Source organism: Anoplolepis gracilipes, chromosome 13 (genome assembly GCF_047496725.1).
Source record: "Anoplolepis gracilipes chromosome 13, ASM4749672v1, whole genome shotgun sequence".
Taxonomy (NCBI): Eukaryota; Metazoa; Arthropoda; class Insecta; order Hymenoptera; family Formicidae; genus Anoplolepis; species Anoplolepis gracilipes.
The window spans coordinates 10114300-10130801 of NC_132982.1; the positions used below are offsets into that span (position 1 = coordinate 10114300).

A 16502-nucleotide genomic window follows, 5' to 3' on the forward strand; every position below is an offset into this window, starting at 1 on the left:
CTCTCGAATGTGCTCGCCTAGTTGTGGGCGATTTGAATAAACGCGAAATTTGAACAAAAGCATTTTCTTCGTTTGGGATAAACGAGCCGTATTTCGAGCCGTCGCGCTCGATGGGTCGCTCAATGATTTCAAATGACGAAATTTCACATGGCGTGTTCCTGATCCTTTTTCATAGAAATAGAATATACCGCGGCCGCAATGTCACAGCGGGTCATTCATAAGAAGGAAGAGAGATTGGCGCATTGTCCTGACTAGAAAATGAAGCTCGTTTAACTCTCATCATGTCTATAAATAACGACTATATTATCGCGGATCAACATTTTCTTCAAATTTCCGCAACATTTCAACAATTTCTGCAATATTAAAAAAATGCAATTTTTTACAATCTTTTTTTACTTTATATAGGTACCTATTTATTACGTCGAGGTAAAATATATAAGAAAATTATTCAGTAAAGAATTTATCGAAAATTATGCTTCCAACTGCAATTTTTATTCGAACGCGTCCCATTACGATAACCGAGATAATGATATTTACCTTTCACATGACAAATATCGTAATTTGTGAAACAAATATATGAAATGTAAACAATAATAATAAACTATGTCTTTCTAACATATCGAAGGACGACGAAACCATGGTCCTGACCTCAATTCTCAAAAAAAAAAAAAAAAAAAAAAAAAAAAAAAAAAGCCAAGGAGTCGCAACATCAATCATTGTGTCTGAGCGCTATATCTTGTCAATACTATCGGGAATAGAGTTCGATTCAGTTCGACCTACTCCCCAAAGTCATCGATCTAAAATCGTATACAAATGTAAATCTGCTAGTGAAAGGTGTTAAAACATTTATGATTTTATTGGACAGTAACATGTAGGTTAAATAAATGTTTATGTGCAACGTTAACACGCATATATCGGAAAATCTCGTGTAACACCGACACGATGAAAGCTAATATCAGAAATTCTTCGAATAAATAGGACTTGGAGTGGAGATGGTCAGGGTATCCTATGTTTCTCTCTCCGAGAAGAAAGCATACTTTATTTATGTCATATTTTAAGAAGGCGAAAGCGGTTTTTTTTGCACATCAGCAGAAATCGTGTCGCAAAAACAATTCATATTTATATTTTTCCATCGTTTTTTTTTCTCTTAAATGTAAAAGGAATAAAATTATTTATTTTAATTAATTGCACATGATCGCTGTGCGATATCTCGATGGTGACAAAAGTTGCGAAAAGTTGACAAAATGTCGTGCGGGATCAACATTAGTAACATTAGACTGTATTAGACTTAATATTAGTTTTACTAATAATCGATATATAGATAGAGTACTACCCACGCGTTTTATGATTTTCAACTAAATACAAATTTTGTCTAATTTTAATCCGGTTATGATGTGTTTTAATGTAAAGGCAGCTTTGAGCATCAGAGCTTGTTACGTGTTACCTAACCAATCCACTTTGATCCGGTGAGAGATCGATGAATCGCAACGGATCCTGTAATGGAATTTAGCCCTTTCAGCGCAGAAACGAGCTTATATAACGGATTTGCGCTTATTGCAAAAAAATTTATCCAGCTAATATTAAGTAAAAATTTGCTCACTTAATACTAAGGAAATGTAAATTATATCAATCGAGGTAATAAATTGTACGGTGCGCGCCGTTTTTCCGTTCATTAAAATTCTTTCATGCATATAAATCGTACAATACTTGCGCCAGCTCGATTAAATTAAAGCGAGTTGTGTATGGCATTTATCAAAGTTGTTTTACTTGCGATAACAAAATTTTCATAAAAAAAACTTTAATACATTATTATATAATTCGATATAGTTCCATTGAATTTCAATGATTAAACAATTATATCGCGTTATACTCGTTTATTCGGATAATCGCGCGAATTGTGATAAAATTGCAACCTGCCTGGCCCTTTTTAACTCGGCAGATTCGAAGAATCGGCACGTCTCTAAATCGAATTAAATCGTGTGCGGCGAAGCGCATTAATGCGGACAAATAGATGGATTACTGGAACGAGCAGTGGCAGCGGGAAGCTAACAGCTCCAAATGACTCTGAATTTATTGGGAAATGTTCAGTGATTGAGATACAGGACCACGATTAATCGATCTGTGCGTTCACCCATGAGATTTAGCTGTGCGAGATGCAACGTTACGATTGATCGTATTCTTGCGTCCAATGTAACGGCGGTGATCAAAATCAAGGAGATATTGGCTTGCTTGTCTAATTTTGCGAAAGTGGAATAAACTCGGCTAAGATGGCCATAGTTTTTTTTAAATGCAAAAAACATACTTTTATTTTTGTATTTGTAATTTTTTAATAGCGCTTGGCGTATTATCTTCGTTGAAGCTTAAATTACGTAATATTATCGAAATTAAAAGGAAAATATTTCATAGAAATTTTATATTATCAAAATAGTACAACATAAGCATTGGCCATCTTACCCAACTTTTAAGGAAAAGATGACCATTATAATATTTATAAAAAAATGGTGAAAACGAAAATAAAAATTATACATCATACAACAATTTACGTATTTTTATAATATGTCTATAGACGTCGATTACGATAGCTTAACTGTAATTTATTCGACGTTTTAACAGTTTTTTTTTTTAGTAGACAAATGAAAAATTTTGCAGGTAGACTGAAAAAAAATTTTTTTTAATCTAAAAAAATATTTAATTCAATAGATTCAAACAAGTATTTATTTAAATTAAGCAAAATATATTTGAATTAGTAAAATATACATTGTCTATTTTACTATTCAACAATATATTTTATTGATTCAAATTTGTTTTTGCTTAATTTAAATAAATACTTATTTGAACGTATTGAACTTAATATTTTTTTAGATTAAATAAATTTTTTTTTTCAGTGTACAGAGTCAAAAGTAAAAATATGATATAAAATTCACAATATCATTATTTCGAATAATATATGCACATAAACTACTAATATAAATATCGATTATCTTTGATAATGATATTTTCTAAAAAAGGGCATTATGTAGCGATTATTGAAAAAATTACAGCCCATGGCCATCATAGCCTAAGTTTACCCTATTCTTTTCGTTTCGGAGAAATTCCAGACATTCACTTTCCATTATTTAAGTTTGATCTAACATAATTTTTTAGAGCGAGCAATCATACTCTTTATAAATTGTACAAATTACAAACTATTAATTATATGTTTACAGGTGTTGGGAGGATTAGGACGCAGGATGTCGAGCGGCGACAAGGCTTCACCGGGCCTAACCATCGATCGCGCCGCTTTTTTGCTTCTACGAGTGAAGAAAGCTTTCAAAAAGAAAAAGCAGCAGCGTAAAGAGAAGAGGTGAGTAGTTAGCCCGTTAATTTAGCCGGCCGACGGCTTTCACGAAAGAAGGAAAGAAAGGCGGAAAAACCCTAGATGGAAGAAGCAAGGAAAATTGCTTGCAACTTTTGTTTTTCTTTTTTTCGCTAAACGCTAAATGCACAAAGCTGTCTCACTCAACATGTCATGGTAACGCATAACATAAAGAATTCGTTGAAACATGTAAAATTGATGCTTATAATGATAATACACGACTTTTTCATTCTCTAATTATTCTCTTGTCTTGAAATTAATTTTGATACATCTCCTTACACTCTTTAATCCCGACTAGTGATTACACGGTGCATCTTTAATGCAAAATTGTATTATGCATAATCTGTATTATGCATAACCTACGAGGCATCAAATAGAATTTATAGATTGATTAAGCTTTGCATTTCATTGTCACAGGGAGGAGGATAACGCTGGTGATATATCAATCAATATATCAATTTATAGGAAAAGGAATTTTTATATCGCGCGCAAGAGAGCTTATCACTTGCTGATAATATATTACTAAATAATTCTAATTGTAAGCAGAAAAAAAAAAACTTGATTTCTGTGGATAAATCATTAACACGCTTCAAAATGACCGCATGATTTCTCAACACTCTGTATATATAGATATATTCTCCGAATGGCTTTCTATATCAGTTAAACTTTATTTTACACACTCGAGATTGGTAAGTAATTTTTCCCGCTATTGAATGCACGTCAATCGACAACAGATTGACCCGACTCTAACTTATCGCAACAAAGCTCCGTCATCCTACGTAACCTTTGAAAAGCATTGAACATTGCTCAGACATTTAATCACGAAATTAATCAACAATTTATTTATTTATGTTACGAGAAAATGCCAGCTTTATTTCGTCTGTGACATTAATATTCTTTGACAGCTTTTGAATATTCATAAAGCGGCTACTCGAATATAAATACACGCGTTAAGATTCAGAGAGCATCTCGTCTTCCGTTTAATCCAGCGCTCATTCTCGACCATATTTATTTAATTAAACAACATCGATCGAAGGTTTTATATTTATCTCATTCATGAAATCGCGAAACTCACATATATTATACATGGAAATTATCGTCGCGTATGTTTATATTGCAACGAAATTATTTCAATAATTCTCTCTTCTTCATTATTACATGAATCTCACAGCAAGACGGATAAAAACTTTGGCAATGTGATTAATAAAGGAGAGATTGCCGAATAATTAATTTTAGTTTCGAGATAATTTTCTTTTTTTTTTTTTTTTAGGAATAATTCGGAATTAGGTAATTCGGAATTTTCGTGACCCAGGTATCGTGAATTTCTGATAACTACTACTACTACTACTACTAACAATAAAACACAATTATATGTACATTTGGTATGCGCGCGAAAATTGTAGCAAATTACAACTCAAACGTATCACGCATTCGGACAGATGTCTATTTATACTTTTGACGTGCCGCGAGTGCGGCTCATTTCAGGAAAATCTGCAAATACATCTATTAATAATATCATGCTTTGTAATTTCGGGTACGATAATAAACAGCAGTCAGTTAAATCTAATATCAGCAGTTGGCATAATCTAATAATGGTTACTTCAAAGTGCTGCCAAGTGTTTCAATTCACACGCAGATCAAAAGGTTTTTCATTTCGTTACCGACCATACGTTCTCTTTACCTCGTTCGGACAGTGATGAAGCATCTCCTCGAATTTCTCGGATCATTTTACCTCTGGGGCGTGAAAAATGGATTCTGCAACGTGTCGTTTAAACATTTTGTATCGTATCGATACTCGTAACGACGACAAGTATGTTATAAAAGCTGCAGAATAATTTCGAAAAACTATCAAACATTTTTACATTATTCATACTAATATCATTGTCATTATATTGCAATTTATGAATTTAAGAAAACTATTATATATTATATGTATATATGTCATACATCATTCGCACAACTTTTCATTAATAGCTTACATGAGATTACGCCGCGCATCTATATTACGATATTATCTTATATATATTATTTAAAGATAACATTTTCCGTGCTATTCTTTTTTCAACATGCACATACAAGTATAAACACACATGACATTTCCAACGTGAAAAAATGACGAAAAGCATAGTAAAGGAAACGCGATGAAGATCGTAAAGATAAAGGATAGCCGCTCCTTCGCTGCTTCACTCAGACTCCACATTTTTCTCAAGGAGATCGTACCGAGCATCGCGTGGGTGCAGATAGATCGAAGGTAATATAGTTGGCGTTATACGAGGCTCGCAAGCTCGAATGTCTACATAAATCGGATAGATGAAGCAAATGAGTAATAAAAGGAGTAATAAAAGGAGATGTGTAATGAAGCGATCTCTTTATTTTATTTTTTTTTTTTGTTTTTTTTTTTTATTCAACCGTGATTGAGGGAAATAAAAAAATACATGTACGATATTATTATATAATACGTGTGTCTTTTCTATCCTCGAAATTGGATGAAATTTTTGTTGTATCACGTCCATGTCTTATTTCAAAATATATCCAAGTCACTGGTGATTATCTTAGTCTGTTGGTAGGTCGAGTAAATTGTTGCAAGTTTGTGGACCTGAGCGAGGTAAACTATGTTACCTTCGCCCGCTACATGTATACTGCTATACGCGGTATAATACGGAGGTAGCGGCAAGTTATCTTGATAAATTCAAACCAACTCTGAGGGCAGTATGCAAATTGACCAACTATTTACCGAAGAAATAAGCAATCATGCGGACATCACCCGTCGCGGTGCATTAAGTGCATTTCGCGCAACGCTGCGCCATTTCCACTCGGTTGCACCTACGAGATTATTCATCTTTCCTTCCAATATCCACTCTCTTTGCCTAACTCGATGCTATTTGCGATTTATAAACATTTCTTTGCATTTCTTTCTTTATACTATGAAAGAAATATGCGCATTTATGTAAACAGCTAAACAGTGTGTTTTCCACGCACCATGTTTACAATGATAATATAATACATACCGTTTCCTTGTTTATTTGGTTCCCTTGTCTATTTCACACTCTCAAAGTAACACTCTTATACCGTGTAACGTTGCTGTGACAAATTTTGCTGTAACAATTTTATTGTATACCTTTGCGCGCATTGTGCAGAGTGTAATAATGATGCAAATAATATTTTTACAGGGAACACACATACACAGCATGACTGTATACGTAGAAGCTCGCTCGTAAAGCTTCTCGTCAAGCTTACCTAACTTGGCAAAGAAGGAGGGAGGGGAGGGAGGGGAGGGGGGGGGGGAGTGATGCGAAATAGCGTTAAACTCCGTTAAAAAATTCAATATAAATAACGTTATCGGTTACTGAATGTTTGCAAACATTTCAAGATTAATAGCTACATTTTAGCTTTGACTCAACGTGACCCACTCTTCGCTCCATCGTGCCCGTCATTTTATTCCCTAATGGATACTTCCTCCTAAACGAAGACTAGGTCAGACGTAAAATGTCAAAGAATATATATATATAAAAACACAAAACTATGCATATATTATGTAATGTATCACATTTATCTTTATTATGAAAAAAAATCTGCTTTATTTAGCATCTAAATAAAGTATGTTTATATAACTCGTAATGTAATATTGATGATGAAATGTAGGAATTTCATCATCATTATATTACATTATTCAAAAAGATTTGCCAGAAAATATCGCATATATATATATATATATATAATCGATGTGTTTCCTTTTACTGTCTTTTTTTGTCGTTGTTCTTTTCAACTCGTAAGAGAAACTAAGACACTTTGAAACTTTCATAGTATTATGTATATTAGTTCACATTCTTTTTTCAAAACCATTACACTTTTTGTACGACGTTAAGATTTTTTTTTTTTCTTAAGAGAACTTAATTCCCATTTTCCAATAGTACAAGTGTTCTCGATGGATTCTATATGCGTGATAAAGCATCCCGGAAAATTATATTTCGCCTGGTGAATACCCTTTTATTGATTTCTATATATGTATCGCCGATTGGCTGCAATTTGTTTGCACAACTGATTGTGAGTAACTTTTACGACCATCGGGCTATACATTTACAAAGCGCAGTTACCTCTTACATTTTCTCCTGACATTTTCACAATACCTAGAGTATCTATACACATGTCTTATCCAATGCATCACCCATTATTATATAGTACTGTAATATTTTTTATGCATTTCTTTTAAAATATAATATAATATTAATAACACTACAGTTTTACGTTTTAACTCGGCTTGCCTCTGGTTCGTTTATCATTTCGTTTATCAAATAGGCTGTCTTTTGTTTAACGATAATCGAGGTCAGGGTTGATTTGCTGCATTTGTGTAAAGGACCCGATGCCATTATAGTATACGATGTAAACGCCGAGATAGCTACTTCACGCGCGCGTAACATCATCGACGAGATACGCTTGCGTGTGCACGCGTGTGCACACCCATACATTTGTTACGTTTGCGGAAACTCTAGGTCGGCACGCCTGGTAATACACGGATGTAATGCACGACACGTCGTTGGATCTTTGCGATGAGATTTCTCATTTACTTGAATATACACGTAATTTGTGGAGGTTCCATTAGAAATTGTACGGTAATGTGATGGTGTGCAAAGTGCACCCACAAACACGTTCGCACATATTCACATACTTACTCTTGCGTACAATTATCCGTTTTGCGGAAACAGAAGGCCGTATTGCACGACAGCATGATTTATCATTTTGAATTAATGTGCCTTCGAAATCGCAAAACATTTTCCTAAAATTAGAAATAGATAGACGAGGATTGAAATATAAAATTCTCTTAACTTTATGTCGATTATCGTTAATGCAAATATTGTCGCACTATTATTTAATAGTTATTAAATATTTATTTGTGTAGGCTAAACTAGGATATAATGGCCATAGATTGTAATTTTTTCAATAATCGCTACATAGTGCGCTTTTTTAGTCATTATCAAAGATAATCGATATTTATTTTAGTAGTTTATGTGCATACATTATTCGAAATAACGATATTGCGAATTTTATATCATATTTTTACTTTTAACTAGCTGCAAGTTTTTCATTTCTCCACTAAAAACGTCGTTATAACGTCGAATAAATTGCAGTTGAGCTATCGTAATCGACGTCTGTGGACATATTATAAAGATATGTAAATTGTTACACGACCTATAATTTTTATTTTCGTTTTCAACATTTTTTTTTTATAAATATTATGGTCATCTTTTCCTTAAAAGTTGGGTAAGATGGCCAACGCTTATGTTGCGCTATTTTGATGATATAAAATTTCTATGAAATATTTTCCTTTTAATTTCGATAATATTACGTAATTTAAGCTTCAGCGAAGATAATACGCCAAGCGCTATTAAAAAATTACAAATACAAAAATAAAAAAGCATGTTTTTTGCATTTAAAAAAAATTATGGCCATCTTACTCGAGAGTTTACCCTATGTAAATAAAAATTTCTGTCAAAAACATTCCGTCGCGCGTACGACGAAATAAATATCAAGTTATCGTGAGTAATATTTTAAGTAACTACTTGAAATGCAAATTAATGTAATGCGGTTGATTAATTCCCGCAGTAAATCACTATGATATCGCGCAGTTAAGCGTTACATCAATCGTATCGTGGTTGTGGCGTCATTATCAAAGCACCTACATACAAAGTACAATACATTACAATCGAGCAACGAGCGTAAACGCACACATAAATACGCTCACACAGCCATTTACGCATGAAGTGCCAGATTGTCATATACTCAAATGTTAATTTCTACAAAGCGTAGTAGAGTAACCATCAATTGCGTTTCCATTACAACTAGCCGCAAGATATATTCTTAATCGTTGACCTCTGTTTAAGGGACCTCTGTTCAAGTTTTATGGACGAAAGATAATGGACAATCAGATCAGATCAGATCGGCAAAGAAAAGTCCCGTGTAAATTTCTCGCGTGAAAAAATCTAAGAGAGATAAGAATTATCGTTGCATAATTAACAAATAAATTCTATATTTTATGTTGTGCCAATGAATGCATTTTTATAATTCAATCGCGAGCTTGAAAGAGCGATTTTTCGTTCAACCATGCAATCGTATAGAAATTTGCGCGTTAAAATTTACAAAACATTAATTTCATTTCAAAGCAAACGTAAAATTGCGATCAGTTTACGTGTATTTTTTTTTTTTTTTTTTTTTACTTTCGCAAGAAAATCACTTTATCCTATGTATATATACATATGAAATTGCAATCAAACGGCTGATATATCTCGCTTGCATATTCATCTATACATGATAATTCAGAAATATTTATTCAGCTTTTGACAATGTAACGGCTATGAAATTTCTTCTATTCATAATTAAATGCGCACACGGTTTCATTCATTTATTATTTATTGGCTTTTGCAATCTGTAAACATTCTTGTTCTCTCTTAACATTTGTTCATTCTATATTGAGTAAGAAAATTTTGCAGGAACCTGCCTTAGTTAATTTAGTAATTATTTCTGAATATTTTTGTTTTGTAACATAAATAATCATATGATTTCAAACAAAAATCTAGAGCTTAAATTGTAACAGCATCAATTTCGAAGGAAATAGACACAATTTCTCCACATCCTTTGCTTAAAATATTTTATATATATATATATATATATATATTTAATGTATGTATGTACAATATACCTACATGTATATACACATATGTACATACACATTTATTTAAACCGATATTATGTCTTATATATTTATACGATACATATTTAAATTGATATATATTTTATGTATCCCACATCAGCATTTTCACCTTCTTGATCATATCAATGTGCTCCATTTCCTTCAGGAAAAGGATTATCATTGAATGGATCCGCGGGCGATGTGAAATTTTAACGGCGCTTCCAGTTAAATAAACGTCGCTCAGGGGATTTAAATATCGCTTGCTCCGATCGAAAGATTGAAAATGTTTCTCACAAAAATTCTATTTGAACAGATAAATATTTTTAACTTATTATTTTGCATTTACTTTTAAAATATTATCCTGGCCATCAGTGATCAGCATGTCTTTCTTAAATCAAAATAAATATATCGTCCATCATATCAATTTTTATCGATTCTTTGTATAAAACAACATAGCAACGTACAACGTAAGTTTTAAATATTATTGTTGCGTCAAGATTAGCGTATGAAATTTAAAAACGCAAACTATAACATTTTAGTAATAACACTAATTAGTCTTAATGACTGACTTAATAAGCTGTCAGCGCAGCCTGTCTTCATAATCCACGAGCCGCATAATTTCCGTACGAGAAAGAATTATTGTTCCACCTGCCACACCTACGTGATCTAAAGTTCGATAATGACTCTTGCAATTAGATATACGTCGATTAATAAAATGTGTATTAAGAAGAAATTTGGAAAAAGATATTGTTCTCTTTTCTTCACGCCAAACGCAGTTTATTTATACAATATAATATGATTATGTTTTGACGTGTATATAAAATTAGAAAGGTAAATATTCGCGTACACACAAGTTAGCAGTATTAAGCAACATTAATCAAATTATTATTTATTTTTTATTTTTGTACAATCCTTTTTCCTCGAAATGTTCTTGCAATGTTTCTTCTTCATACTGTTGCATACTGTTGCACTTTAATAATACGAACAGACGGAATTGGATTGTACGTTACGACTGATTATCTTTCCTTCGTGTCGGTGAACAAAAGCGCAATATTACTAAATGCGCTGTTATAAATGATAATTATAAATGACCTAACGAGCAATTAGATGAATATTTCAGATGCAGAACAAAAAAGGATTCCAGAAAAGAAATAACAAATTATTGGCAGTTAAAAATTACAAATTACGGCGAGCGGTTGATCGACAAAAATTTGTAGAAATTTTGTAAAAGTCTCGCAGCGTCTCTTTTTATTAGAATCTGAATGCAAATAAATGCGAATTATATGTTTTCGCCAACATTTTCTCCACACCTTCGCCATGTAAAAAACCTCGACCATGAATACAGAGTAGCAGCATCGAAGAAGTGTGATCTTTTGATCATAAGTGATCAAAAGATCACGCGATGAGAAACACGCGCGTAGCGAGAATAGAATCATGATAGAGCTCGCGCAATAGAAATGGAGAAATCGGTTGCATCGATAATAAGGAAAACAGATTGATATATACGATAATGAAAAAATAAATCTATTAGCAAGAAAAATATTATATTCGCGTGACAGCACGCGATGCGATGCGATATTTTAAGACGCCAAGATTTTTATCGGCGACACATAACAGCGATAATTGGACTGTAACTAGAACACAGATGGTAATTGAGGAACAAAAGTTTAACGCTGCGGCGCGTTAATTAAAACAAATTTAAATGTATTTAAATTTAATATAATTATTTAATTAACGTGTTTTCCCGCCGAAACATTGTTACGACACCAAGTATTTGTAATTGTTTGTTACTACTAATTCTATCAAAGAATGTTATATTATAATTTTGTTCATTATTTTCGAGTAGCCATTAACGCGAGCGATTTTTTCTTTCCATCGCAAAATTCGTTCGTGTCCTATACTCGGACAATTGCAATTTGCTAGGTCGCGACCGTAGGGGCTGCGAGCGACAAGTACGCCTTACAGTTTCCTTATTGGCACCATTTGTCACTGTAAGGTGTGCACAAAGCTCGTAGCTTTACCACTCGGAAAAAGATTGTGCTGTGTTGGATGCCTCATTTGTCAAGTGTGTATCGAGCGTGTGAGCTGGGTATGTGACTGAGACGTCATCGAAGGAATGTGAAAAGACCAGGCGCGACATCTTATGTCGTTCGTTTCTTATTTCTTATCTCTTTTCGAAATTTCGAATTTCACGCAAGAACGCATACCCACACATAATAACAATACAACCGTGTAAGAAAAAATCGCGTCACATCAAAATTCAAACGTAGGCAAGAGTAGGCAATAAAAAAAAAAAAAAAAAAAAAAAAAAAAAAAAAAAAAAAAAACACTAAATAATAATTTATTCTATACATATTTACCCCCTTTGCTTGCCCTTTCACAAGGGAAGAACGGTATCTCGACATCGATCGCTGCAACTTTAACTCTCTGTCGTCTTTTGGAACGTAAAACTTGCATTAGACTGAGATAGCGCTAGACTTTTCATTCGTTTCCGTCATCTAATGACGTCGAGGAAAATCCGCGATCGAGGAAATTACGTATCCATCGTGTGGGCAAGAACTTTCAAACTTGCCGTCAGGTTTTCCGATAATGCAGAAAAAGGGTCTTTGCGCGTTTAGTATGATTAAATCCAAAATAATCCAAAATTTTTCAAACTTTTTTAAACACAGTATAGACGAAACGATAGAAATTGATAATTTCGAGAAAAAGTTGAGAATTTCATTGCTTTTCTTCCTTTTCCCTTTTCTTCAATTTTGTAATAAAGTTGCAGAAAGATATGCAAAAATTGTTGTGGATTACATGATCTGATATCTTTGTAGAAACATAACATAGTTTCTGTAGCGTCGTAAAAAGATATTAAGATCTCTCTGAGGAAACATACTGTCGCCTGATTGGTAACTATAGTCACAGTAAAACTATAAAATGGGGAACCACTGTCGTCTTTAAGTATAGTCTTTCTCCATCTCACGGCTTCCTTTTCACTATTTGAGCAGACGAATCTAATTTACCTCGGGATGAGTACCCGAGGATGGGATAAAAGCTAAGGTACACAATCAAAACGCGAACGATTACTCGAGTCGCGAAATGCTATTACTATTATAGCGTCATCCGCGAATCTAAACCCATGGTAGTAATAAATTTAAATCTTTCAAATTTAAATATCTAATAAAAATTATGTTTTTATTACAAGGAAATCAATTTCCCTCTCAACTATTATTTCATGGTCGATTAAGAAGAAACTGAATGAAAAATATGACCAACACATATACCATATTATATTTACGATATATATATATATATATATATATAATATAAAAGATATCAATTGAATTTTGCGATATATGATTAAATGAATAATAAGCTTAACTTTCACCATAAATAAGCTTAAAGAGAAATGACGTATAAATTGTATTATTGCCGAGATACAAAGGAAGGAAGTTGGAATTATTGCGAGAAGCTTTCCATCAAGAGCCAAAGTTCGAAAGCCGCCATCGATCTCGAATTAATCTTGTTGGATACAAAGTTACTAGCGAATGAATATTGCGCTTGTATCCGTAACTGCTATAGCAATCATTCATGCAAACGTTGAAACACTCTCTCGAATACGTACATAACGTGTATGTATACGTATGTATTATATTATAGTTACTTCAAGTTCTAGTTCCCTTCAATATGTCGACTCTGTAATAAACGTTTAATTGTCTCACGGTATTACGAGGCTCGAAGGAATTCCTTGAAATTAACGTTAAATAAGGATTTTCATCCGCTCTCAACATTTCGAATGAACCTTAGAGCTATCGCGGTGGTGATTAAGCAATGCTTAAGACTTAAGACCAACTCCATGACTCGCCTTTAAAGTTAGTTTGAGATAACTTATACCGAAAGAGATAATTACGTGGTGAGAAGAATGTTAAAGTGCACGTCTTTCTTCAAAATTAAAATTTTTATTTTTATTATCATCGTGTAACTTTGTCCGCCGTTCTTCCAACTAATTTGCATTCGACTTACCTCTACTACTTTATCTCACTTTTTCTTTCAAGTATATATATATATATATATATATATATATATATAAAAGTCGAGGAAGAACGTATTAATCTATATATGATACATGTATAATATATAGATTAATACGTTCTTCCTTGATTTTTAACGTCATGATGATTTGCTTTTATCGAGGCTTTTTCTCTCGTTGCAGAATTTTCAAAACTAATCGATCCCTTGATACGGGAATTTAAGCATGCGATATAATGGTCTATAACGATAAAAAAAAAAAAAAAAATTCGTTCCTAAAAATGCAATCGATAAAAATCATTTTTTATCGTTAAAATTTGTTTAATATTTTCATACTAGGGGGAGAAAATTTTTTGTCATTTATCTACAATTTCTTTAAAAGTTTTCATCAAAGCATGTCGAGTATCACTATATATTCATGCATACATCCAGTCTCTTCATCGAGTATGCCAAATGTTTCGAGAAAGGTGATAAGCCAAAATACGAAGTGTTGAATTAACTTGCGAAATTAATTGAGTGCTCGCAATTTCCCCGAGGTAGCTAGCTCGCCTCAGAGCTGAGCAGTCTTCGCTTTGCACTATCTCTCCACGATGCATTTTCGTTAAAGAGAGAAGAGAAGAGAGAGAGAGAAGTAATTTTGTAATAAAATGGTGCCCAAATGATACGAAAAAAGTCAGAAAATTTCGAGAAAGAGTCAGAAAATTGAAACTTGCAAACACAAAAATGAAAAACATAATGTCTAGCGAAAACGTGAGAGAGAAAGTCTTATCGTGCAACTTGTCTGGAAATTTGCCCATCGCATCCAACATAAGGAAACTATTTCCGGTGGGACCGAAAAATCTGACGTACACGAAACACACGGATTTACAAGCGCTTGTAGAAGCAAGCCGTGCTGCTGCAAATAGGTATACGTCGTTTGTGAATACCTGACATCCATCACGTGCTGCATCATTGAAGCTGCAAACAACGTGACAGACAGGACGGAGTCTTATTCAGTAGATACAATGTAAAAGCGTTTCGTACTACAAGAATAAATTTACATCAACTTTTGCTCTCAAACTTTTGTTTACTTTAAGAAGAAATCGAATCATGTTTAATTATTTTGCATATATTATTTATATTCGCGAATTTAATATAATAAATCATTTGCATGCACATAAATGTGTGGGTATAAAAATATCATGCAAGATTATCAAAATATGTTTTCTCTCTCTCTCTCTCTCTATTTATTTCTTTTCTCTCACCTTTCCTTTCCCTTTAATTCTCTCGGGTATTATTTTTGCTAAAAATATATATTTTGTTATCTTCAAAAATAGTTTAAAAAAGGCATTGAGAGATAAAGGACTTATTTGCATTCGAGGCAAAATTCATGATAAAGTTATATCTTACTTTAAAGATTATACCGGTGCAGTGTGGAAGAAACACATAGGAGACGTGATTCTCCGGATACTCGTAAAAGCAAATAGTTTTAGAAATATATTTGTCTGCTTACTCTTGTGTACAATTCAAACATAAGAATGAAGATTGTTTCCATATGGTATTTTAAATCTGGCAGACCACACACCGCGAGCTATTGACAATTGAAGCTAAAAATAAATATAATATTCTATATATCGTGTATATATATATATATATATATATCGGCAATGTAAATTTTTCCTTTTTCCTTATTCAAAATATTATTCAATATTATACGTGAGAATATTTTTGCGATCTCTATTGATTTGCATTCTCAAAATGAGTATTTATTAATGAAATATACATTAACGAAAGATATCAAAAACAAATAGCAGTATATTTTTTTTATTCTATTTTTATTTTTGTATAAAAATTCGATTTTGCGAAAGAGAAAAATATATTTCCCAATTTATTTCCATAACTAAAAAAATAAATAAAAAAGTATAAAGAGACTTCTTTACCCAAAAAATTACAGTTCTTTATATTTGACGTTACAGAAAATATACAATGGCTGAAGTATACAAAGTGCGGTTTCCATATATGGTAATAAAAGCAAATCAAGTTGGACATACGAGTACAGTTCATCTATGTGCATGTAAAGAGAAAATTGAATTACGTAACCACAAAAAATTCGTTAACGCACAACGGGCGTAAAAATGAAAAAAAACAGATTTTTCGCATTAAATTTCTCTTTCATCTCATAAACTGGTAAAATTAAATTTTTATTTCGTTGCTTTAGAGAAGCTGACTCTGCCACTTAGCTCATTTATTCTCGAAATTCTGCAGAGAAACGTACCTAACGAGTGATTAATTAAATTTTTCGTACATCTCGCCTACGGAAATTCATATGCTTCTTTCCTATTAATGTTTATTTAATTTCATATTGTTAACAATAAAAAACTAATTATTTTCCCAGATATTTAAAGATATCTCTATATATTATAAAGTTGCAACCATCTCTAGAATTCCCCATTACTTACTCCATTCATC

The 16502-nt window shown here is 32.7% G+C and overlaps 1 protein-coding gene across 4 annotated transcripts in view; it reads left to right on the plus strand.

Moving 5' to 3' along the window:
* Nucleotides 1-16502, plus strand: part of Wake (ankyrin repeat and fibronectin type III domain containing protein wide awake) — a 74692-nt gene that overhangs the window by 8450 nt on the left and 49740 nt on the right. For all 4 annotated transcript variants that reach the window (XM_072904740.1, XM_072904742.1, XM_072904741.1 and 1 more), the window contains exon 2: nt 3207-3343. In XM_072904740.1, the coding sequence (XP_072760841.1) occupies nt 3207-3343 (137 nt within the window). The remainder of the gene's footprint in view (nt 1-3206; nt 3344-16502) is intronic.